General features: G+C 37.5%; 1 protein-coding gene across 11 annotated transcripts in view; it reads right to left on the reverse strand.

Annotated features, from left to right (window-relative positions):
- The window catches only part of SHANK2 (SH3 and multiple ankyrin repeat domains 2), a 516,022-nt gene that overhangs the window by 25,913 nt on the left and 462,250 nt on the right, over positions 1 to 27,859 (reverse strand). For 6 of the 11 annotated variants that reach the window (XM_077820166.1, XM_077820165.1, XM_077820164.1 and 3 more), the window contains 2 exons: positions 18,620 to 18,755; positions 15,326 to 15,406 (listed from right to left, as the gene is read on the reverse strand). In XM_077820166.1, coding sequence (XP_077676292.1) covers positions 15,326 to 15,406; positions 18,620 to 18,755 — 217 coding nt within the window. Of the gene's footprint in view, positions 1 to 12,033; positions 12,055 to 14,982; positions 14,992 to 15,325; positions 15,407 to 18,619; positions 18,756 to 27,859 lie in introns of all 11 variants that reach the window. The other 5 variants (XM_077820163.1, XM_077820167.1, XM_077820171.1 and 2 more) reach the window with 3 other exon arrangements.

Raw genomic sequence — 27,859 nt, forward strand, 5'->3', positions numbered from 1 at the left:
AGACTGTATGTCCATTGTACACTCTGGAGTCCGCTCTGGTGTTTGAAATCCCTCAAAATCTTCCCCAACGTTGCTGTGTGTTTCAGACGACGACAATGGCCACTGCCAACTCTCTGTAGTTCTGGCTGGTGAATCTTCGTCGGAAGCAGGCTCTGAAGATTCCTGTTCTTGTTCAGGCGTGGAGGGTGAGCTCGCTCTCTGACGTCTGGGTTGCCCCGAGCATCCAGGAACCTCCCCATCTTGTTCCCCAGTGACATCTGGCAATCAAATAGAGGAGCAACAACCACTGTATCTGAGGCCAGGAAGATGGAGGAATCTACATGCATTGGACAACACATAGAAAGAAGCCAATTGGGAAAACCACAGTGTTTGTGTTTGGGCAAACAGAAGGGCAGACTAAAGTTTAGTGGCTGAACTGGGTATGTGGCAGTTGAAGTTACTAACCACTTTATATACGTGCACATTGTCCTGCACCCATAACACACACAACTGTGCTGGATCCCACGGCATAACTACCAATACACCTCATTGTGATTGTGACAGAAAGTGTCAGTGAACCTCTCAAAAAGCTCACCTATGAATTGCAGTGGTGCCACAGTCAGAAATCCCTGTGATCAGCTCAGGGTCAATTGTCCAATTGAGTCTCCTGTGGTGTCAGATGTGCTCCACCACTGGCCTGTGTGGTAGCCCTTTGCTGTTCTGAAGCACTGCTGGCTATCTTCTCTTTTGTCCGACGTTTCATATCACCCCTCCACCCCCAGTGTTTTGGGCCCCCCCCCAATCATAGCTGTAGAGCAACTGTGGTTGCCAACAACATTTATCCTGTGAGCAATGGCCTCCCAAGCCTTATCTTTTCTGTATGCATTATTTTCTCAGTGCTTTCTCCAAACAGTATGTGATCCTATTTGAGGACATTGCTCACCAGGACTTTTTTTTCCCATATAAGATAACCTTCATTTTGCTCTCTCCTGGCTGTGTCTTCCCTTGCCTGAGGACATTTGGTGGAAATGTGCAAGTACTTCCCTGTGCACAATTTAATATGGAAGGAGGAGTGGTTAATTATGCTATTGAAGAGGACATTGCAAATGTGCTTAATCTAAATCCACCCATATATAAAAATATACTCCCACCAACTGAAAATGACTAGACTTTTTGCACGCACATCAATCATCGGCTCTCATTACAGTATGATCTACTCAGCACCATTTCTGAATTGTTCACATTTGTGGCTAGAACTCTCACCCTTTTTATGCTTGAAACAAATAAATAATGAGTATCACATGTTTTGGGGAGACAATTTGACTGTAAGAAATCTATCTGGGGCTGTTCAGCTAATACAATACAATAATTTAGCCCAAAGAGCCTGCATTTTTCACTCAGGCAAGGGATATGTGGAAGCACCACTGTAAGACTATCACATCTAAGTAACAGCAGCTGCTGATCATCACCAACTAACTGGTTGCTCTGTAGTGTTGGTGCTAGGATGTGAGGAATGGTGATTCCATGTCATATCTACGCCCTGGCACTACAATCTAGGAAAGTGTTGCTCTTTAAGGACAACATTCTGCTCTTTGATCCACACCATGTGCTGCTCTTAAGAACTTCAGCTGGAGTTGTGCATTTCTGTCTGATGGATGCTTTTGAGGTCAAGTTAATCATTTTTGTTAATGGGCTTATTGTTTGTTCAGGAGTTCCTGGGGTGATTTTTATATATATTTTTGTTCTTGGTTTTTAGGACCCCTTCTCAGAGACCCAAGGATCCATCCCTCTATCAGCACATTTATATACTGATCCCTGTCTGTCTAGATCATCATTAGGGTCCTCATCACTCACTATCTGAATGCCTTGAGTATTCTATTTATCTAAAGGGCTACTTACAGTTAATGATTTAATATAATTATTTAATGTGATTAATTTTTGTGCTGGATATTATTTGTGCATTTAATATATTCACTACTTTAAAGTATTCACATTCAAAGTATTCACATTCGGTCTGTGTCTGATTGGACTGTCCAGTTGCATGTTTTATGGAAAGTGATGATGAGATCGTATTTGTAAAAAGGTATGAGCTCCTTATGGAAATGAATATTAGGGACAAGTTGTCATGCAATCATTGGCTGTGCCACTGCATGAAAATTTTGAAAGGGACTTTGACATTATCCTTCTGTAATACCTGCTGCCTTTGCAATTCTATTTTCTCTAACACAGCCACAGCTGTTACCTTTGTTGCCAAGTATCTTTTAGCAGCTACAGTGTAGGACCATGAAATTAATTCTCAACACTTCTCTAATAGAGCAGACATGCAAAAACAGGGGACTTCTTTTTACCACACAAAGCAAACACACATTCCAGCTAATTTGTATGGAATCAGAGAGATAAAGGGAATATATATTCCAGTTGTGCCATTGGTTATACAAAATGTGTCATTCTTTTGATATATCATCAGAAATTTCCCCATATTTGAATACTCCATTCTCCTGACAAGCACTTTGAACAGAGCCCTCCTAATGATGGTAAATAACAGAGTAAAATATTTTTTTTAAAAAAAGAGCAAAAACTGAAAAAACTAATTTGTGAATATTTTTGTCAACATCATTTAATTTAGTTTGATGGGGGGGGGGCGTTATTTTTGTTGTTTGCACATATTTGGGCACCTGTCAGATATTTATGAAAGTGTCCGTGACCCTGGAAAGTTTCACAAATATTAGCACAAGTGGTTATTTCTCTAAAAACAGAATTATGAAAGCTTACAATTTGTCATTCTCCTACTTAAATATTTTCTGTCTCCAAGTCAGGGAGCTGAAACGGTATCATCTGGCATAGCATTATCATCATCACACAAATGACAAATATCCTAAGCAAACAGTTTGTGAATAACTAATGGGCTGATAGTTATTAAAACTATTGGCCAATACTTATGAATAATGAACACATTCACAGATACTGGGATAGGTTTGCTAACTAGCCACTAATGAAAAAGGGATTAAATTCATAACAAAGCATTCAACCAACTCAAATAACTACGTTCTTGTAAGCTTTATTAAATATCGGTATGGGCCATGAATGCATCACAGGCATAGCCTTACACATACTTTCATTCACTGCACGGCAATCATGGAAACTTTAGCTCAGGGTCAAGAGCTCATGCCACAGTGTCAAAGGTATCAGTTTCTGCCCAAGAAATCCTTTCCTTGATGACTAAAGGTTGCCCTGATTCAGACTGGAACTCGTTAATATAACCAGCTGCTATATTGGAACTGTGAAAGTGGTGTGTCAGCTACAATAGTGGAAATGGAAAATTTGGTTTCCCTAGAAACTGTACTGCTCAGCTGGAGGAATGGATGGCCAAGTGGCTCACTGCCCTGACAACTGGTGACAGGAGGATTAAAACCAAAGTTAAACTGTTACCTAAACTAACTGCCTCAACCCTACCTCCTGGCAATGGGCTGACTCTTCACAAGCAACAGTAAATATGCCAGGTCATTGGTGCAACAGAGACCATAAATGTCTAACAAAATGTGAATCAACAAACCGATTCTGTTCTTAATTGGCTTAAACAACATTTCTCTCTTTTTGAAAGAAGTTTTAAACATAGTGGGCACAAGCACCATGTTGTGGCTGCCCATGATGCAATGCCAATGGCAAGGGAAATGTGAGGAACTGTCCAGACTCCTTCTGACCTCAATGATAATTTGCATCTAATCAAACAATGCCTGTACCCACATAAGCCAGCTTGGCAGCCTGCTTGTTCACAGTGGTACATAAGACTGCACAGTTGAACGCCTGGCTTACACTTCTCACAAAGTCATTTTATTTCCTGGCAGCATAAAAATACCTTAAGGGGTGAAGCAACAAGTTTTGATGGTCTCATGAATTGTGGACTCATTCCACGTCCCTGATCCCACCTTGCCCTGACACAATGAGACTTTAGCCACAGCCCAATTTGTCCAGTAGGGAAGTAAGAAAGGTGTGCGCACATGATGAGTGGGGAAGATAAGGATCTGGGAGTTTAGGGCCCATTGCCCTTTTAAGTTTAATGTTTGGTCACACAGTATGCACCTGTTTTTCAAAATCAAAATGGCCTTTTCAGATCTCTGGGGGATGGTTTCTGCTTCAGCCTACTGATCCTATTGCATTTATCAACAGATGTGACTATTTCTTTAAGCTGGCCTGTGCATAGTGACTAATGAGCCAGTATTAGAGGCCTCCCTCTCCTCTGTGTTGTCAAATGAGTCCTCTGTTTCTCTGGCGAAAGACAAGACTGACTGATTATGTGCACACTGTACTGACACTTTCATGTGCCTGTTGCACTTGATCAGTCTTTTCTGACGTGGTAGCTAATGCAGTGTTGTAACTTCTTCTGAGGGCCAGAGTGACACGTTTGTCATGTGTCTGTTCATTATTTTGTGTTTTCTCATTCCCTGCTCTGTATATAGCAAACTACATATCCTGGATGCTGCAGGCAGGACATCTGCTAAATAGTGGCAGAAGGCAGGACTACACCAGGTTTCTGGAGGCATGGATAAGGTCATGGTGTTGGAGTACTGCTTTGTAGCGCTGGCTCCTTGCACCATGAAAGGCGTTGTCACACTTGCATGGTATCAGTCCTTCCAGTTTGCCAGTAAACATATTTAGAATGCTGGAGATTGTTTACATTGTGTTTTCTGGTTTGTAATCCAAAGAGAACTGCGAGGCCTACCCAGCTGTAGGGATAGCAGGCCAAGAACAGAGCACAGGCTACACTGGGCACTGGACAGCAGACAGACTCTAGGGACAGCAGAAGTATTTAATTAATTTTTGTTCATCTGAGATAATTTGAGAGACTTAAGCCTGTGTTGTGCCTTACCTGCCACTTGGACTGGCAGTGGATCCCTCCCCTGAAGTGTGCTGCTCTTTAAGAATCCCTCCTTTTCAAATCCCACAATTTCTTTTTCACCTCTGCTACTGGATCGTTGCCATTTCCATTATCTTTAGTTTTCCCCACAAATGGAGTTGTTGGACTTGAGTTGTGGGGCAGCGTCTTCCTGCTGACAGGTAGGTGGAGATGTTCCTTGGGCACAACAAGTGTAGCCAGGAGCTCAACAGCTGTAATGCAGTTGAGGAGCTTCCTGGGGACCTGCCACTGCTGCTCTGGACCTGGGCCTCTGCCTGTATCTGCATCATGCCTCCTGTTGCAGGTGCATTTTTCAAACTGCTTAGGTACCAAGGTGATAGGTGCCTTGTAAATACCTAAGATAGATACAGACAGAAACTGTGCCAGGCACAATCAATTATACAAAACTTAATGCAATGCCAATTGCATCTTCATACTGTGGTTTCACCCACCTTTTCTAGCATCCACATTCAAAGATTTTGCATGTACATTTTTCTTTTGAAAACTGATGGCCATCCAGGGCACCCATCCCTCCCGTACTTTCAAGCTTTTGAAACCTTGGTCCTTTATTTATTTAAAGCACACAAATTCTTGATTCCCTGCCTGATCTAAATGTAAGATTGCAAAGTTCATCTCAGTTTCACTACTTTCACAACCACAAACAATATATGCTTCCTTTTTTCTTGTCATGAATCTGCAAAAAGCACTTATTTGTCTTTGTCAAATGGCAACGGGACAAATGTACCTTATTATCTACCTCCTCCCTTGGAACAACTAGATGCATCTAGATAGTACTGGAACCAAAGGTATACTCAGTTATGCACAGGTATTGGAATGCATGTGTATTTTTAAAATCTGTTTGTCAATAGTGTGCATTTATTTTTTTGTCAGAAATGTAACAGCTTTTGTGCAGTTATTTTTGGTTTATGGAGAATTTTCATTGTTTTTAGCATAGAGATCAGAATCAGAAGTGAGTACAAATTAGGTAAGCGAAGTACAAGGGGTCTAGGCCAGCATTTACAAGCTTGCAAGCTTAAAGTTAAGTATCTAATTAAGTAGATGGCTGGACCATGATGGGCTGAATACTTGCAATCCCATTGTGTGCCCTGTAGATGTTCATCACCTCTGAAAAATCAGGCCATTCACTTATGTAGGTGTCTAAAGATAGAATTACATGACTAACTTTAGGCAGTCATGTTGGAAATTGTTAGCATTCGTTACCTGTACGAGTATGACTGGGTGGACAAAATTAGCTCAAAAGAAGAAAATTCAGCAAGGAAGACTGAAGTATTGCCAGCTCTTTAGTGCACGGGGTGATAACATAAAGATGGCCTCAGCCAAAACCCTGGTTCTGAAATGCCACCCTGAAGGGTAAAATCCAGATCCAAATTTTCAACTTGGGATTCTCGCTTGTGATAAGAAAACAATATAAACAATCAAAATCTGCCAAATAAATGCTTTTTAAATAGAAGAATAAAATGATGCAAAGGTTTTAAAATACTGAATAGGTTAAGTGGCTAGTCTATGTTAGATTCAAATGGCCTCTACAGTGTCTTTTTTAAAAAGATATCTGTGCCAAAAAAACTATATATAATAAAATATTTGCAGTTTTCCATTCAAAGTTATGCCAATGTTCATAGATAACATAATCATTTTAAATTGCTCCATGGTGGAGAATTTGCTACAGTGGACATATATATTAAATCAGGAGCAAATGTGGACCACCGACTTGCAAGAGGCTCCACGTGGCCACTGGGCTCCACTCAGACAGCAGTTTGCAGGATCACACCCTAGTTATAATACCAGATTCAAACAAACATTTACCATGGTGAAAATACGATGCAGAAAATTTAACTTCAGCGGCTAGTAAAAGGAGAAAGTAATGCGAGCTTTGACAACATAGTTCCAAATAAGCTACAGTTTCTGAACAGCATGAAAGCAAAGACAAACCATCTAGAGAAAGTTTCCTTTTAAGAAAATTGGATAGAAATACAATGTGTTTGTTTTGAGATACTTCCCATTATACTGGAAGTCCAAGAAAAAGATAAAATATCTAAAAATAAATATTAAAACATAAAAACTGTTTGCTGGTAACAACAGATTAACTAAACATATAAATCATTCACCTTAATATCTATAAACATCAAAACATGATACATAAGAGTGTTTGGCATATATCTATTCACAATTAAGAGGAATTTAGGCTATTTTTCCAAGCAGGCTTTATATGTACTTTTATGACTCAGTATTTTCACCCCAGTGCATATAGATCATGTTTGCATATTATGAACATATCATACCCTTAAAAGATAATTCTGAGAGAGGCAGACACAGACAAGTGCTATTTTTGGTATCTTAAAATTCTTATTATAGGCCCAATTTTCAAGCACCATCTCTTTAACAGTATGTCCGATATCCGAGAAGCACAAAGGCATTTAAAATGTGCCTAAAGCCTTAAAATTCAACCTACCTTACAAGGAGTTTCCTACCTTGCAAGAGGAATGGTCATTGTGTATCACTGGGTCCCTGTATACAAAATAAAAACAAGAACAGAAAATAAAAACAAAAGACCATTCCCCATCCTGCAAGTCAGGTGGGATTTTAAGGACTGAGAACAGAAAATGGCATTTGAATGTCCTGTTTAAGAGACAGCATTTGAAAACTGGGCTCAGTCGGGTAAAAAAAAGAAAAAAAAAATAAGACAGATAGAAAGAAAAGAAATTAAGTCATTTTTGCAATCTTTTATCCTGTGAGACATGTACTTTTCACACCAAGGAAAGAAAATCAAACCACCACGAGTTATCCAAAACATTTATTTTAAGCTTTATAAGAAGTTAATGAACATGGAATAATGAACAATTGAAGAAAAAAGGGAAATGGCAAGAAAAAAAAATTTTTGGGTGAGATGCAGGAGATTGTCGTGCATCTCCCTGGTTCCTGAAAGAGAGAGAGAACATATTAAAAAAAATTGAAAACTTTTATATTTATGCAATTGTATCACACTGGAAACATTCCTGTCTTTTTTTTTTACTGCTCATAAATAACACATTGCTCTGAATGCAGTACTACATATTTAGCTGATGATGACTCATAAGAGTTCTCTTCTCACAAATGCCAGAGCATTCCCATTCACATGGACCCAAATGCCACAAAAACATGTTTCCTTAAACACTTACGATTTCTTTTCCAGCTTTTCCCACAAACTGTTGTTCTATTTGGATAGTTAGGAAACCTTCTTCAATTGCAGTTCTGTGACAAAGAAAAACAACTAAGTACCTGTTATGAAAGGGCTTCAAGTTTAGGAATAATCAGATTAATGCAGTTTAAAGTAATAAAAATTCATAACAACAACACTGATTGCAACTGACAGCTGTATGTTTATGTGGAGACCTAAAAAACCTCATTTCTATTCACTACAGTCAGTGTTTACAAGAGGGACAATTTTATGTGCCCAACTTTAGACACAGACCCTGACTTTCAGAAGCGTCCAGCAATCACTGTTTACCTACTGACTTCAGATGAAATTGCCAGAGTTTGTTTCTGAAAAGTCAGACTTAAAGCATTTACAGCTGGGCACCCAAAATTATGGATACTTGAACATGTAAGCTAAGTCTTTTCTTTCCCCAATACTCTAACTCCAAATACTTTTCTTTTTAATATTTTAAGATATCATAGCTATGGCAAATATGTGGGCCAGATTCTATTCTCTGCTGCACTGGTGTGAATCCACAGTAAATTCTCTCAAGTCTAAATAATCACTTTTAGCTTAATCAGTATAAATGAGAGCAGAATATCTATAATCACAAAAATAAGAGAGGCATACAAGCTCTAAAATCTGTCCTCAAAAACCATTACTGCATGTCCTTGTAATGGTAACAATTCAAAGATTCGTTATCATTACTTGTGACTACAATATCAATTAACACTTCCAATAAGTAGCAAAAATATATTACTTACAAGAACATTCTACAGGTACTCTTCATTAAACCTGGAGCTGCAGTGCCATTTTTTTCTTATCTTTCAAATGTAGTGTCTGGTGAAGGTCTGGAAAACCTTTTTCCTATTTACAATCAATGTTGGTAGCGGAAGTTATCAAGGGAGTTGCAGAAGGGGTGTTATTTCCATTTTATTTCTGCAGACAAATCTTGGTCATATATTCCACCACGTTGAAATTAAAAACGGTTTCTGAATCCAGGGACTTCTGTGCATGATTTCTTCAAACAGGGTAACTTTTTTGTTTCAACCTTAATATAGCATTCACATATTTATTTGCTCTGTGATTTCATTGTTTCAGATGTGTGCCACCTTTGAAACAATGGACAACAGTAATGGAATGGAGCATGAATGTTTGTTGGAGGACAGAGCCAATAATATTCATTTTGAATGCTATAACTGATATTTTTCTCGTAAATAAATACTATTACTTGATGCCAGATACCCAACAGACTTCTGTGCTGATGATTATTATATACCTGCAAGATTGTAACAGCATGTAATCTGGCCAAAAGTAGGGAGAGTCCTACAATCTACATTTATACCTTAAGTCCAATAAACAAAAATAAATGTTTTCTCTTTGAATTGGATACTAAAAGGATACCTTCTAAAAGTTTCCAGCCATCTCTAACCCAGTATTTTGTAATCCAAATTTGTTTTCCTCTCATCTAATCCATACTTTGTTGTATTACTGTCTTCGGTAGGCTCAGCAAAAATGGAATTATATCTGTGTTATCTCCAATTCTTAGTTTCTCTCTTGGCCTTTTAAATTTCTCTACTCCAGCTAAAACAGCTAATCCTTGCTTTTCTCTGCAGAGGCCCTAAAAAATCTGAAGTTGCTTGATAAATCAAATCCATTCTTTGCTAGAAAATCATGAGATCTTTGGACCTTTTTGGATGTAGAGCATACATCATAATCAAAAACTTAACTAAAATTAAATAGTCTAAATATTAATTGAAGATAAATTAAAAGCAGCTTTTCACAAGGCACATGAGTTCCACCTATTTATTTTTTAATGACTAGAGTTCAAGATTCTCTTAATTCTTTTAAATATAAATTTCAAATTTCCAACATTATTTGTACGACTACTGAAATAAAATGACAAATTATGGTGGGGAAAAACATATCACTTAGAGTTCTATGTCATTTGATTAGTGAATTGGAAAGATGACTTTTTAGCTAATATTTTATTAATTTTTGTCGTGAGGGTAATAAATGAAGTGCAATATTATGAAGATTTTCTTCCCCAAATAGCCAATTAAACAATTTTGTTTACAAATATACCATAAGTTAAATAAATTCATTTTTACTTTTTTAATTTGTTTCTCCTCTTTACTTATTTTAATTTACTGCATGACATTTTTATTTGATCTTCCCCAAGACTGATAGGGGCACCTGCACACACCCTAACTGTGGCTTTAAAACATGATGCTGCAACATAAAAAGATTTGTTACCTAACAGACTGCTATGTCTCACTCATTCACTAATTCTTTACCTACAAGCAACAAAAGAAAAAACAGAAAGGATTCTTACTTTAAAAAAAGTGTGTTTTGAAATCTGATGCTGTCCCTCTGTAGTGGGCAATTGTGGTGAGCAGAAAACCTCAGTGCAGCAGACTTAGTATTGTTGAGGTTTCAGTGGTCTGTGATATGATAACTTGAGTAGAAGCTAGAATAATGCCTATGTAATTTTTTTTCTTTGAGGTTATATGACAAAGTTTTTATTACCTAACTGGAACTTTTATGTATGGATGTTAAATGGTATCCCCGATCTGAAGAGAAGTACCAACAGCCTATATACCCTTCCCCTCAACCAAGCCAAGCCAAAAACAAGCACACTCTCAAAAAAGTCTCCTCCCCGTCACCTATAACTAGGAAACATTAATTTTATCAAGTTATCCTACAAAAATGAATGCAAAAATTCTTGATAGTCATATAATGAAAATATATTTGTTGCTATAAAAATCTTATGTCAGAAAACCAATAACTGTTTATTCCTTCATATTCTGAAGAGACAGTTTCTAAGTAATCTTGCTTTGAGCAATAAATGTACCAGCAGTTGATCTTGCTAGCAGCAGAAAACAGTTCCAACATAATGAGAGAGCAGGAAAGATTAAAAAAAAGCAAAGATGAAGAAAAAGAAAACAACTAATTTACTCTGTATTATCCTAACAAGATATAGGAGAAATAGTTCACTACTGAAGAGGCATGCTACCTACAAATAAGCTTCTCTATCAGCAATCTTAACTTTCCTTCCACTGATTATAACTATACTGAAGTATCACACAGAGGCTCAGTCAGGATTGAGGCCCTCCCTTAGGCAAGGTGCTATGCAGACACGTAAAGACACAGGCCCTGCCCAAAAGAGCTTACAGTCTATGAAAGTAAGTGATATACAAAGGGTGAGGAAAAGAGGATACAGCTAAACACAAACAAACTTGTATATACATATGTATATTTACATTTTGGTAAAATATTAAAGATCAATCTATCTGCCCCTCCACCTGGCCATCATTAAGTGGATGACTGCTGTATAGAAATCCCAGCAAATGTGGGTCTCAAGGAGAGATTTAAATGAGAAGAGGGTAGTGGCCTTATGGATCAATCAGGGAGGGCATTCCATGCATACGGGACAGTGTGGAAGATGTTATATTAAAAACTGAAATTGTGCAGAGCAGAATTTCTCCAGGTCAGAGTTTAAGCTGTGTGTGAAGTCCCTATTTCCTGAGACAGACAGTGTGGTTATGTGAGTAACATTTGGCCATTAGGAGGGCAAGTGAAATCACTCATGTAGGACTACACTGATGATATGTTACTTGCCACTGTTTCTCAGTGATTGCCAGTTAGCACAGTAACTCTGAGGGGAGGATATGGAAGGGTTTGGGAAAAAAATCTGAGACAGAAGAAAAATGGGGGTGGACGGAGAAGAGAACACAAAGGAAGAAATGAGGGAAATATTTTCAAATGTGTTCTTCTGACTGAAAGTTAGTTCTTTATGTGTTTGCAAGGTATTAGCTAAACAACTAAAAACATATACAATATTTAATGTACGTTTGACACCATAAAATAAACTGGACCATATGCCAACATTTATAGTTATGCTATTATCTTTCACTATGGAAAGGTGAGAAACAGATTAAACAAGAGACAAAATGCTTCCCCTTACCCTTCTTCTTCCGTACTGAAGCTTGGAAACAGAAAGGGAATGAATTGTAAATCAATTCTGAAGGTAAGCCCATTTTAAATGCTAAATTCTTGACTGATTTTTGAACACAAACATTTTTCTTCTATTCTTAAGAGGTCAATCTCTCCATGCTAACTGTGGATTGTGCATGTATTTTTCAAACCACTTTAAACAAACATCTTGGCATAGCCCAGTTTATCAGGGTTTATACTTTGACTATATAGAAAATTACTGAGTTATAAAACTTAGATACCTCGGCTATGCAGTGTGAGATTTATTTTTTAAAATTAAAAATAATCAATTTGGGCACTTATGATATATAAATGGGCTATGAAAATAGGGCATTTAACATCATTGCAGTTCGGAAGTGGAATGAATTGTAGATACATTTTATATGCCATTAGTTAATACTTTGGATTAATTTCTTTGTAGGATAACAGCAACTGCCATTGGTTAGCAGTAGATGGGACACCCATGCACTATTATGGAGAACAGAGTAAAATATGTCAATACAAGCAGAAATAGAAGGGGTTTGGAAACAGGCAACAAAAGTGATGGGAGAGACTTCCATATGGAGAGGTTGAAAAGATTAGGACTACCTAGTTTAGAGAGGGGACAGGATAGAGATATACAGTATAATGAATGATATAAAAGGAAGGGAATTCCTTTTTACCCTTTCTTGCTATAGAATAACAAGGGAACATTCAATGAAATTAAAAGGCAACACATTTAAAACTGATAAAAGAAAATACATTTGTACATAGCACATAAGTAGTGGAAACTCTTTGCTACAAGACATCAGTGAGACTGAGTTTACTAGATTTAGATGAACGGTGGATGTTGTCATTATTCACATATATAAATCTAGTATAAATACACACACCCTCTCTCATACTTCAGGACATAAACCAACCTCTGTTCAATGGGAGTAATAAGAACTTTTCTGTATGAGCATCTTATTTCATTATTGTCCACTATAAGGTTTCGTGTACCTCCTGTTTATAGCCACAGCTAGTGACAGTACATTAAACTAGGCAGACCACTGATTTTATCTAGAATGGCAGCCCCTATGTTCCTTGGGCTGGTGAATGTTAATATCATGGACATGACGACTGTAATCTTGTAGGCACAGAAGAATTTATGCAGTGCTATGCAGCCTTTTAGGGGATAATGAACCTCTGGATTGAATTTAAACAGTATTCTTTGGACCAAGAAAGCCTTGAAAATGGAGCGTTTGTTTAGTCCCATCAGGATGGAAGTGTAGGGAAAGACATGCTTTAAAAAAAAGAAAGTGCAGGTAGCTTACTGATTCTCAAAATAGTTTCTGATTGGGATGCCAATAGCCGTAAAGCCTCCACTGTATGGAGCTAATGAATACCACCTGAGATAAGTAGGGCTAGGATTGAAGAATGCTCCACCTTTGGGTAGAGAACACCTCCAGCTACACAACAACATTTTGAGCCAGTTAAAGCACTGTTCTTTCCTGAAGTCGTTCTTTCCAGTCCTCCTTTGCTAGAAGGATGGTATGATTCCCCTGCTCACATACACATACTTGGGATTGCTGTCACTGAGCAAGTGCGAGTATAAACAGCAGTGTATTGTAGTGGCAATGGAGACATGACTTAGCTGTACTGAGTATGTACCTATGGGGTGCAGGAGGGCTTGTACTTTGCACAGTTAAGTCGTGGCTTCACTGCGGCTACCTGTGCTACTGCAGCAAATATTGGTATTTATACTTGTGCTAGCTTGAGAAGAGCTAGCACAAGCATATGAGTGAGAACAGGGGACTCACACCCCTCTCTCATAGTGTAGATGTACAGAAGAACTGTAAAGAGGGAGAATTATAGGAGTCTCCTCAGGCTCCATAGTGACATGGAAGACTTTGGTGGTGGGCGGGTAGGAGGGCTGCCTAAAGAATATTTTGCTTATAGCAGATTTGCATGATAAACCAGAATGGTTTAAAATTAAACAAAATTTTAACACTCTATGAAAGAAAAAAGTCTCACATTTTAAACCCTGGAGGAAAAATATTGATAATTAACAGATAATAAAAACTTACATTCAAAAAGGTTATGACAAAAAATAATCTAAGCTATGAAAATCTGAGATTTGTACCATCACCATACTAGCCTAAACTAATAGATGTTTTTGCTTGGTTGTAATGTGACCCAAAATAGTTAGGGCCCTATTCAGTACCCCTTTCTTGGTCTTTAACTTCCACTTAAAGACAGTGAGAGTTTTCATCCCTTAAGGGATGGATAGTGTCCTTCCTTCCACAGAATGTTAGCGCTTTCGAACCTTTATTTTATTAATGTGGCTAATTATCTACAAGACTTGACTCCTTTCATCTGAATGAATGTTAATTAATGCCTAAAATAAAATGATTACGAAACCTGTATTGTTAAACTCATGCAGGATCATAGTAAGGAAAGAAGAGACCTAAGAGATGATCAAGTCTATTATTCTGTAAGTGAGTGATATAGTTCCTTTATATAATACACATCAGATATTTATCCTAGCCAGATAGCTGTATCTAAACATACATTTATTTTTGTCTTTTGCAAATACTGTCAGATAACATATTTGATAGTCTAGGCTGCTGAAGTACCACTTTTCTCCTGACCCAACAGGAAAAAAAATATTCCTTTCTTCAAGTCAGAAATCCCAAGCAGTTATACAAATCTACAATATACACCCTACTGCTGGGACACCTACATTTACATCACTTAGAATTAGCGAGTCAAAGACTAAATACTCATCACTTTGCATTGCTAAAAGTTAACGGAATACTCTATTAAGTTTGTGTTCAAACAGAAGAGTCAAAGTGATATTAATATATACACATTTTCAGATTAGAGAGTCTAAGTTGCAGTTGCAGGTGTACTGCTTTAACAACTGTCAACTTTTCAACAATGGCTTCTGGCAACTTACCTTTATCCACTAATGAGAGGCCACAGAAATTTAAAATAAAACAATATTAGATGAACTGAAAGATTAAAAAGCAAGCTAATAAAATATGATACAGCATTACTGTGCCAATCTTTGATGATGCATAAAAAAAATGTATCAACATTCTCTTGCAGAGCAGTAAAGGCACACATTTAAAAAAAAAATCACTCATGCACATCATGCATAGTTTGATCTCTCCAGAGATGCAGCATTCCTGAAACTTTTCTATATCATGTACTATCCAGGGTGCAGTTCCTTTAAAATAATTTTAAGTTTTCTTTACATCTCCATTATCTCAGCATGCTTGTTAAAAACACTTTCTTACCAAGCTCTTCAAGCTCTGAGGTCATTGACTTAGACCGCAAGGTCAACGCAGTGGTTGGAGCTCGCTTTGGAGGTGGTGGGGCTTTGCATTAAATAGAAGGATATACAGTATAAGTAAATATACATCTCCAAAGCATAGTATATTCACATATACACTTTTTAGATTCAACCAAAGATTATCACATGGAATACACATTTTTATTAGATTTTAAAAATCTATCTCCAATATATTCATTATAGGAATATCAAATACACGTACACAGTAATTTCTTTGGGGGCAGGAAACAAAACATTCAGTATGCTTTGTGAAGGGCCAGGAGCTTTTCATGGATTGTATTTCTAACCATTTCTGGCTTTCCTACTGGTTAGTCAAAAAAATCAGCAGGCTTATAATGATATACAGCAGAAATCTTTAAGCTAAGTGTTTATACACCCGTATTTTTTAAATGTACCTAACACATTGTGTATGGGCACATAAAAAAATAACTTTAAAAAGAGTCTACCTCACAGTCCTTTATGTCATCCTTTCAGGCAGTAGCCCAGGGACACAGATATACTTTACACTATGTCCTGAAGGTCAGCTCAGGCTCTGAGGAAAATGAATTCCAGCTTTCAGTAACCTCCTCTGAAGATACATAAATCAGAGCGCACAAGCTAATCTCAGTGGTCATGATAGGAAAAGAGGTGGTTCCTCAGGTAGCTAGGAGCCAAGTCACGTAGGTCTTTAAAGATTAATGCAAACATCTGGTTTGTACCTATAGGCCAGTGCACAGTCTTTGGAACAGTGATGTAAAGTTAACACTGCTAGAGAAGTAGTAGAGCATTAGATTTTTTGCACCACATATAGCTTCCAAGTGCTTTTCAAGGAGTGCTGCACTGTAGAACAAATTAAAATAACCCTCTCTGGAAGTCATAAAAGAGAGTCATATGTCATAGAGAAATGGTCTTCCATCATGACAAATATAGATAGGAAAACTGGGGACTTCTGGGACAGCAGGAGCAGTCAAGGATCCTGAAGTATCCCAAAACTATGAAGCACCTTAACAAAGAGTAGCAAACAAATCAGGGAGACAGACAAAATTCATGCCATACTCTCTAGGTACACAAGCATCCCCTCCATCCTATCTGAATTAAGGCTCATTCACTTTGCTGTTATCCAAGCTTCTGTCAGTTAGACACTGGGAAAGTAAAGACATAGCATTGTCCAGACTCCATGATAAATATGCAGCTGTGTCATGAATATACTAATTGCACAACAGGCCAAACTGCCTCACTGTCTCCCCCAGTGGCCTTGCAGATACATTGAACAAGAGGAATGAAAACAATCTGTTGAGAAGTCTGTACAAGAGAGATGTTTAATCATCACCTGACCCTTTGTCCATCACCAGGAGGAGATCTTCAGCCACAGAGACCTGGATAGTCTCTGTACAATTCCCAAACCAAGACCATGGTTGACAGGGATCAAAGAAATCTGTGATCTCCAAGTGATTCGAGTGTTGCCTTGTCATCACTTTCTAAATAATCTTGCCCCCCAAAAGGGGGATTATAAAGATGTTAATTTGCAAAAAGTCAACATCAAGAGAAAGTTCATTGAGTAGAGGACTGCTTGGCTTGAGAAAAGCTAGCAACCTGTCCTTCCGTAGGGAAGCGTCAACATTCACAAATTTACAAGTTCCCTTTATTTATGGGCAGAAAACATAACCTATGTCAGTATAAAGAAATGCTAGGTGTGTCTGGAACATGTAGCAGTAAGATAAAACAATTCTATCAATACAATCATTAAAAATAAATGAAGAAAGTAGTTGGGTAAGATTTATTTGGGCTCAGTATATTTTCTTTTTAGGTATTCTAATTTTTAAAAATCTAAATTCCCAGTGGATTATTAAAAAGCAAAGTAAACATAGTGCAGTTCTTTAAAAGGCATGTCTTTGAACAGAAATGCATGTAGTAGGACTGGTATTCATTTGTTCAATCCCTCCCATTCAAAGACTAGTGCAGGCATGACTAAAGTCTGGCCCACAGAATTCAACAGCGTTGATGAGGTATGGAGGGAGAGCTGATCTTTAATATGTAGGATTACCTCAAGGAGACCTCAGCTGTCAGGTCACGCTGATCAGTATGGAACATCCATGTTAGGAACAGAGAAGTTAGTGTGTGTGTCACTGTTGTATGGACGAGGAGGTCAGCAACAATATTCTCTGATTAATACAAATTATGTGCATTCAGTGGTTCCTAACAAGTTGCTACTACAGTTCCTGGTTGAACAAACTTTGGGTACACTTAATCAAGTGCAATTAAAAAGTTATTTGGGGAGATTCAATACCAAAAAAAGTAAGAATACAAAGAACTGTCACATCTCTTATGGGTATAGTCTAATTTCAGTACATGGGTTGCCGCACATCAGTCCCCATTAAAACTAAAGAGTTAAAATAAATTCATGATTTGTGTTAACTCTTTAGCTTTAATGGGAATAAATGGGGTGCTTTTAGGTGAAAAAGCTCCTATTTGGTACAAAGATACTACATTCTGAAAGTAATTTTGCTATGTTTGAAGTTACACCAAGTCACCCTAAAATATCTGCTCCCTTACTGAAGCAGAAGCTTCTCCCTTCTCTAGAGGTGGTAACGGAGGTGGGCACAACACCCTTTCCTCTGCTATAAGCTGAGGGAGAGATCCCCTTCTTCTTGGCTAGAGTGGTGATAGCTCCCCATCCAGTTTCAATCTATTTTAACCAGTGAGCATCTCAAAATGTATTGCTTTCTTATTAACATGTCAAGCTAAATATTTTAGTGCTTCATTTTCTTATTTTCACAGATGCAGTATTTTCAAATGCACTCAACATTAAAATTCTCATGGGACTTTAATAGGAGCAGAATTAGATTCGGGCCCAAGTCCAAGCAGGTTTTAAAATCCCAGCCTTTTTGCCTAGAGCTTTGAGTAAGAGACAGATTTTTTTTTCCATCTCCCTCAAATACTCTAACATATTAAAAAGTCTGAATATAAATTCTTAAAAGCACATTGCAGAATGATCTAGGAAGATGGACTTCAACAGTGAACATGACAACAATGAACTATATCTTGTTCGGCACAGATATACCTATAAACGAAGTCTGGCTTTTTCTTCAGCAAATGGAAATAGCTTGTAGATTACATAGTAGAATGCTGTTGCATATTTAAGATAAGGAATATATAATATAGCAGTAACTAAAATAATGTAAATAGTCTCCAGCCTACATCTTGTTTTTCTTAAGAGCAGTACCAGAACAAATTCAGGCAGCAAAGAAAAAAAATGTACCTTTCTTTCTAGCTGTATCATCTGGATCAAGATTTCTGGTTACTGTGACAACCTTAAGAACTAGATGATTACCCCCTTGTCGAATCATGTTCACCACCTGCCTGTGGCCAACTTTCACTACATTTTCATTGTTAACCTACAAGGGAAAAAAAAAGACCTTATTTTAGATAAGAATTAGGAAAAAAAATTCTTTCAATTTTAAAAATGGGGGAGAGCAGCACAGGAAATTACAGAATTTCTATATTTTTAAATAAGGAAAATCCATTACAAAAATGGAAGTCAACTGACATTGCAACAGGAAAAATATAAACTAGATCTTAAAATATATGCATGATTCTTTTATTTCCATGGTTATCCATGAAATCAGAAGGAAGAGATTTGGGTTAGTTCAGAGTTAAATGTCACGTCACTTTTTTTTTCCTCTATAGAGTACAAGGGGCAAAAATATTGATTTTCTTAAGTTGACTATACTTCTACATTACCTGCAAATATTTATGTCTACTGTTTTTCCTTTCATACGCCCAACAGGATATTTAGAGGGTTTTCATTTCTATTCAGATCCAGGAAATAATGCAATGTCACCCTTTTGAAGAATTCTGACACTTAACAGGCTCTTTTATTTGATGCTCTTCTCTGTTTGCTTTTCAGTGGTCTGCCCTTTCCCCAGCTCTGCGGGAGCCCGAAGTAACAGAGGCAATGACAGCAGGGCTAGAACAATCCAAAAGCATTCTCACAGAAAAGGAGAGTAACAATAAGTTAGCTATTGCATAACCCTAACCTATTACAATGGCACAGTCTGCGGACATGAGCTATAGTTCGGGCTCTGCCGCTGTGTATGTGACCTTGGACAAGTCATTTTGCCTACTCTGTGCCTCAGTTTCTCTACTTGTAAAATAGAGGATATAGAATGCTTATCTTTGGAAAGAACTTTGAGATCTTTGGATGAGAAGTGCAATATTAGTGTAAAATATTATTATATTGGAAAACTATTGGATCTCTGATATTGGAATAAACCTTTGAGATTTATATTTAAGTCACCGTGTTCTACGGCTGGCTGACTATACTGAGTGCCACTGATTGAGCCTGGAACTGTCCTTAATGAAACTGTTCAAAAATTATTCAGAATGTCAAATGGCACAATAAATATTTTCACTGAGCTTAATAATTAATGAAGCAAGACATTTTACTTAACATCTTTTACAAAATCACCACCAGAAAATACAATATACTACTAAACTACCACTCATGTGGCATCCAAGATACGTTACACATGGAGTCATGCATCAACATTGTCAATATTTTAACTGCAGGAAGGTGCTTTCCATCTGATATCCTTTAGCTACTTTGACCACTGTGATAGAACGTCTCAAACAATGGCACAGCTTGAGTTCACTTCTACATATGGCCAAAGGGCAATATGCTCTAGACACTATTTTCTTTTACTGTTGTCCGTATCCACTGATTTTCCCCCACCCCTTAAACTTGCCTAATACCAAATAGCAATTTTTATACTCCAAGACAAGATGCAATTGGAGTACTATTAAGTCCTACATTATTTAAGTTAGTTCAGCTTGCTCATTAACTTGAAGGTGAGCAGTTGAACTCTTATTATTACTACTTACGTCAAGCAATATAGGAAGAAACTACATGTCACACTGGTGTTGGAAAGTATGTGCACAGAGAGCCCTTTCTGCCTCCTTTACCCTGCTGTTTGAGCAGTATTTAGGTGATGAACTGAATAAGGACCCACAAATCATTCAGGACATCACAAACACAGAAATTCCCTGACTGGATCAGATCTCAAGTCCTTCTAGTCCACTATCATCTCTCCCATAAAGGCAAGCACCAGATGCTTTGAAAAAAAAGGACAAGAACCCCACAGGTGGCAGATTTGGGACAACCTGCCTCCACCATTAGATATCTTTACTAGTTAGAGATCGATCTAAGATATGCGTACACCCTCCAAAATGTTATCATTAAATATTCTATCTACTGTGTTATCCACTTGAATTTTGCCAAGTTCTTGGACTCAGTGACTTCTTGTGGCAATATGTTCACAAGCTAATTATGAATTTATCACCTTTTAATATAACTGAATATCCCGTTGTTCTTGTGTTGTGAGACTGGAAAAATAGAAGTTTCTGATCTACCTCCTCTATACCATGTATCATTTTACGTACTTTTAACATGTCCCCTCTTACTCGTCTCCTTTCTAAACTAACAATCCCAATCTTTTCAATGTCTTTTTCTTATGAGAGTGTTTTCATGCCCCTAAACTCTCTCACATTTCTCTGAATCTTCTTTAAGTCTGCAATATCCTTTTGGAGATAGGGTGACCAGTTCTGCACACGGTATTCCAGATGAGGCTGCATCTCTTATTTATTTAGCTGGATAGAAAAATAGGGTCATTTTCCCTAGGTTCACCAAACAAGAACAAAATGCTGTTTTTTCTGACCATTTTGATTTATTTCTGTAGTACATAGACCTGGAGTCTCCGTATTGTCATTCTGTGTGGCTTTGTGCAACGTAAACATCTTAAAAATTAATGGCACCATCTTTAGTTTACATTAGCATTAGAAAAATGATGTTGACTTGAATCTCATGTGATTCTTAATTGTTTCTAAGTTATAACGTTGACATCAAGCACCAAGACTATTTTTCCTGCTAATTGCAATTTCAGGCTGAGAAGATAGCCAGTAAGAGATCCTTAAAACAGAAACAGTTTACAGTATTCATCAGCAGATGGAGACAGGCAGATGTGGTAAATGAGGCAAAATTGCAGACTCCTCTATGCATGTACATTTTGTAATTATCATAAACAGATGGACATTCAAGTCCTAGTAGAATTTATACAGAAACAAATGCCAATTCTTAAAAATACAAATCAGGATGGATGAAAATCGATAGTTTAAAAAAATCAGATTTATTAATTGCAGTTAAATACAGGTTTATTAAAAACATTTAAGATTATATTTGAAATTGACAACCTATGTTAAGATATAAGCTCGTTATAAAATATTAAAATACAAAATACAAAAATATTAAGCAGTATGTGTTTGCTGCCAAGTTCACAGGATTACGTTAATGCAAACTAGGCACCTTTCAGTTCATGCTAGCAGGGTGTACACAGGGCAGTTATAACCTAACACTTAAGTGTGTACTGCAACTCAGACTCCTGTAATCTGCACTACAGAGCTGTGTAGACAAGCCCAAAACCCACCAAAGTTGAACCACATAATATACAGTTGACATCCCTTGTGGAAGTATCATACCAAAATTTAGTCTTGTAGCACTAAACTTTAGGAAGGATGATTTTAACAACGGCAAGATTATAGACTTATAGAAAGAGACCTTCTAAAAATGTTAAAATGAATTACTGGCACGTAAAACCTTAAATTAGATTGAATAAATGAAGACTTGGTACACCACTTCTCACTTTTTATCCAGAATATAGATTCACAGAATTTAAGGCCAGAAGGGATCATCAGATCATCTAATCCAAGGGTCGGCAACCTTTCAGAAGTGGGTAACCTTTTCTCCTTCTATAAGATGTCATGTCTGACAAAAGAACATAAATGGTCAATGATGCCAGCCTGAGATGTGCCAGTGACACCATTTAACACACACAAATATCAAACAAGCTTTTAAAAAAATTATTAAAGGAAAATATCTGACTTCATTTATATGCAGGTGTTAAGAAACATTCATAAAAATCTCTCATTTTTCAAAGCAAACTAAAAGTTACATTAAAAAAGGTCTGACATTGATAAACTCTCTGAAAGACTGAGCATCCATCACTACTAATCACAGGGAAGTTTAGAGCAAAATTTCCCATTCAAAGTTATTGTGATTTGGAGGACAAATAAAAAGAAGGCCCATTCTGCATTGTCAAAAAACCCAAACCAAAACAGAAATACACTCCTGAATTTTTCAGACATTAAATGAAGTAAGATGCACGCACTTTGATGAAAATATATTTTTGGTAAGGGGCCAGTCAGGGAACCATTGTAGTCAAAAGTTCCAAAGCAGTGGTCAACTTGGGTGCCCCTAATACTGTGTGTGCTCATACAGATGTCTTTTCACTTTACATGAGCAAAGGTAGGTGTAAATACACACACTGAAAATCCAGCCCTATAACATGGTGACTGGTGGGGTTCCCTCACTCTGGTGGTGGAGGGTCAAAACTGAATAGCTATAATTGAGATGCTGGCTGCAGTATATAAATATATATATATATTTTTAAAGAGATGACTGAAGGAACATGACAAAAGCAGCTATAAAATTCCTTACAACTTACTAGCATCTGGTATTGGCTGATGTGTCTGAGACTGGGTATTAATTTAGCTACACCACTGGCATCTGGTAGGTTAACTCTTGAGTTCCTAAATATATTTTATGAAACAAAATGAATGTTTTACTTCCTAAGAAGCTCCCATTATTAAACAATTCAACAAGCCAATTCCTCCACTACAGAACACAAGTATTTCTAATCAGAATCTATATGTTGCCTTTACTTTTTTTTTTTTAAATGTGGAGTTATTTCTTTTAAAAAAGTCAAAGTCAGTACTGATTAGAATAACTCCCTCCCCCAATGTTTTCAGAAAAAAGTCAGAGTTACAATAAATCAACCGAATATTAATCAAACATGTGCACACTTTACTATAAAAAGTGATAAATGGCACCATCTGTTGGCATATCATTATGTGCAATGATGTTATTTAACATTTGGAGCAGGAACACATTTATACAAGGCATATTTTTCAAAACCTGTCCCAGATTCAATCTATAATTGAATGCGTACAATGGGTTTGTTAAAGAGGCACAGATACGGGACATTAAAAAGCTGTTGAAACAAAAAGATTTTTATTACAAGAATAAAGATGTTGAAAGGAGGTATGAGGGTACTTTGCTTCTAGAAAGCAATGGAAGTATATCGTGTGGTTAAACCATAGCAGAACCAACCAACTGGTGTCTCACATCCATTAGCACCATCACCACCCTACTGAGGAGACCTTGTATTCTTTGGATTATAAAGAAAGGGTAATTAATGACAAAACTCCATTGACTTCTGCAGGTACAAGTAATTTGGTGATGGTGCTTCTTTGCTTCTATATTAAAGCCTTTGCAATGAATAATCTCAGATGACTACTGCATCTCTCCAACTTGTTCTTTAAAATCTGACTGAAGAAGGTAATTGTTATAGTCAATGAAGTACTTAAATGTATATTTCACCTGTGCCAATTCCTTTAATGGCATAGAAACTCTAGAAGAGTGGATTTAAATATGGATCTTGGTATTAAATGTAATTATGTTATCTGAAATACGACAAACATTTTTTTTTCTTGAAGTTTCACTTGTTTAAAAAAATTCTATATAAAAATGATTATGTTTTCAAACTCAGTGTATTTGTTGGCTGTGGATTTTGTACAAAAAATTAAGCAACAGTCATGAGGCAAAGTACTTTTGGGTTTATGAAAGACAAACATATTATTTTGAATTTGTATATATTAGCATTGATTTCAAATTTGCACAATCAACATGTGGGTTCTCCAGAGGAGAAGACTACGATTGGATATGAAAGCTTTGGCTTTTAACAATGATTGATGACAATAATTGGAGAAGATGCAGATGATAGTTTGATGGAGTGCTGTTCAACAACAGCTGTAAAACCAGACACATACATTTCAACAACTTAATTTCACTAATAGGAAAATAAAACCATGCATTTCCATAGGAATGTAATATGTATATAGCCATGTATCACCTACCATTAAGGCATCCATCCTACTGTATCATTTTGGGCATACCTCTGCTCTCAAGTACACAGTGAAAACTCAACCTAAACTTAAAATTTGGAAAAGAAAGGGATATGTACAGTGGTGCCCCTTACATTTGTAATTTGCTTTAGATAAGTAAAGTACTGGAGGGGAAGTGGAGGATCAAAACACACAATGGTGCTATGGACTAGCCACTCTATGATGGGTACGCTCATAGGTGAGTGCCTTAACCACTAGGCTATCCGATGTTCCCAGGTTGGTCTTTCTCAGTCTCTCCTGTTGAAGCTGGTCCACTTTGTATAACATTCGTGCGTAGTCACCAGGCCAGAGAGAGAGAGAGAGAAAATGACTCTAGAGACTGGTGGTTCAGGCACTCACCTGGGAGGTGGGATAACCCAGGCGATATCCCCCAGCTCCGTGAATAATTCCTTTTATAAAGCGGAACACTTCAACAGGAAAGACAGAGTTCCAACCCATTGCCTGGTGGTTAGTGCACTCACTTGTGGGTGGAGATGTAGATTCAAGTCCCCCCTCCAGAGTGAGGATTCAAACATGCATCTCCCACATCCCAGCAGAATGCCTTAACTACTGGGTATAAGTGGGCAACACCACCATCGCCATTTTGTGAATATAGCCCTTCCTTTCCTTTCCTTTTTTAAAAATACCCAAAATGAAGTGTTCCATTCAACAGAAATAAATGTTTTCAGTTTGCCAAAAAAAAAAAAAATATTTTGGTTCAACTCAAACCAAATTAAAAAAAAATATTCAGAACTGCCAGCTAACTGAAAAATCAGTAATTTGCACAGCTCTAGTAAGGTCAACATTATGTAGGGCCTTCTAAGGGACAGCAGCCTGAATATGCGGCAATAAAAGGGGGAACCAATGGTCAGATTTTAGCCATGGCAGTGAGGCAGATTCTAATGACAACCACAAAACGAATGAGCCAGTTATTTAATTATAACCATCAGGGTTATAATTAATGCAACAACTGCACACAACACTGAAAATTACTGCAATGCCTAAAAGCTGAATCTACTTCAGAAAGGAGGTAAAATATGGAATTGTCCCAAAGAATTCTGTACAGCCAATTTTTGTGGATTTAATATTAAACAAACACACACACACACACACACACACACACGTTTTCCTTGCCCCAAATGTGGCTTTTTCATGCTATGTACTCTTCATGCTAGATGGGGAGATTTGATTATCACTAAATACACATCATCCCACACAAAGTAGCTCCATTAGACCACCATTATTTTCCCCTTTCCAAAAAGATTAGGTTATAAACAGACTTGCCAAGATCTGAATAGTGCTACTGGATTTACGTGCGTATGTACAGTTGAGAAGATGAAAAAGTACAATGATAAAAAGATGTGGGCTTTTCATAAAACCATGTTTTAATGGATCTCCGGTAGGTGCTGATGTGGATTTTCTTGACACGGCCAGTAGGAATTCATTCCAAGGGGTATTGCTGTGATATAGAGAATTATGAAATGTGCTAGTAAAAAAAATTCTTTATAATTTATGTCAGCAGATGTATTAAATGGAAACATTCACCATAGCAGCCTTCCTGTAGGAATATGAAAAAGGAAAGACACCAGTAGAGAGATATGGTTAAAGATTTCTTCGCTTTTTTTAAAAAAATCTATTTAAGTTAATTCCCTCCATGCATCATAACAAGAACAGCCTTATTTGCCAACAGATACATACACTTGCCTTCACCAGGAATTGATCCTTAACTTTTTCTGCTGAGAGAATAGCCAGAAAAATAGATCAGCCATTTGCAAAAGCACTGATGTTAGCAGACCTCAGTCCTCCCTCTTATGGTGTTATCTGGCTACTAGTGCCTAGAGTCAGACTTAAATGTAAACCTGCTGCAGTTCCCATATTTCCCAGCCCAAAATCATCAACCTATTTGAAACAGCGAAAAACAAAATTGTGGATTCACATAGGTCCACAAATACCTCCCTAAACACTTTAAAATAGTTGAGCACCTATGCACATACTTAAAACAGACTAAAACACAAATATTACACAATGTGATCGCCACTTGCTTCTCCACTACCAGTGCAGCTCTCAGTTTGGTGTTCCTGTGTTGGATGGCTGAGGCAAGCTTGGCAGACGGATCCAGGAATGTGGCCTGTCGCATCTGAAAGTTCTACAGCCACTGCTCATCATCCCAAACCTGCATGATGATGCACTCCCACCAGTCAGTGCTCATTTCTCGGGCCCCTAAGTTGTCCTCCACCACCTTCAGCTGCTCAATGAACGCCACCAAAAACCTTGAATTGGTTCTCACTATGTCCCACTGCAAACTGACCACCAGGAAATCATCATGTTCCCCATGGTTCTTCTTGCAGCTATGCAAAATATCAGAGAATCATGTGTCCTGTGTTTGCAACTCTCATGACAGTAGTGCAGAGCTGTCCAGGCTCCATGCCTCTGTCAGAGATAGCAGACAACAAGTAATCTCACAAGTGGGTTTGTAGGAAATTGAAAAGGTGAAAAAATTATGGGATAGAGAATGCTGCACTATGGGAAGTTGACTTTTTACTCCCAGTCACCCCTGAAAGACTTATTTCAGCCCCACCACGCATTGCCAAAACTTTCCAAAGGATGGTATGCTTGATGGTGATGGGCTGCACACTGGGATACTTACCGATGGTGCACTGCACATTGACACAAGCACTCCTGGTGATTACGCACAGTACTGATGCAAGGAGCTAAGTACACACGTGCACAAGCGCTATGCTAACTATGGTGCCTGTATGCTGACACAACTTGTGTCAGCAAAACTTTGTAGTGTAGACATGACCTTATTTTGTTAGTCATTTTCATGCAGCCCTTAGGAAAGATTGATACAGTGAATAAACTAGTGAATAAGTTAGATATTTTCCACTTGGTGGAACATTTTATTTAAACATGTATGTATGTTGCATACATACACATACATTCATGTGTACACATGCATACATTCGTGTGTGTTGGAGTGAGATATATAATGGCCTCTTTTTTTTTTTTTTTTTTTTTAAAAAGAGCCCTGTTCTTTGCAGTATAGATATTAGAATCTGTTTGGATTCACTTTATGGTCTTTCATTCAGATCATTCCTGAGACAACTACCCACCCTTTTGGCACATGTAAATTTATAACAGCAGCACCAGATCCCGTTGAAATACTGAAAAAGGTTTAAGACACAAATGTATTTGAGGAGAGCTGAGGGGGATAAAGGGAGTTAGTTTCTATGTGTAACAGGGAAGTTTTTATGGGAGAGTAGAGATCTTCTTTTGAAATTTCCTGGCCGGATTGCATAATTTTCCAAAGATCTCAGGATACATATTGAAAAGTATATCAACCCTAATGGAAGAGTCCTATAGAATGCAATAGAAAATGATAGCTTTTCTGTAATCTTCTTTTCACCATCCTTTAGAATGCAGTAGAGATTTTTCTTGATGCATA

This window comes from Eretmochelys imbricata, chromosome 6, assembly GCF_965152235.1.
Source record: "Eretmochelys imbricata isolate rEreImb1 chromosome 6, rEreImb1.hap1, whole genome shotgun sequence".
Lineage (NCBI taxonomy): Eukaryota > Metazoa > Chordata > Testudines > Cheloniidae > Eretmochelys > Eretmochelys imbricata.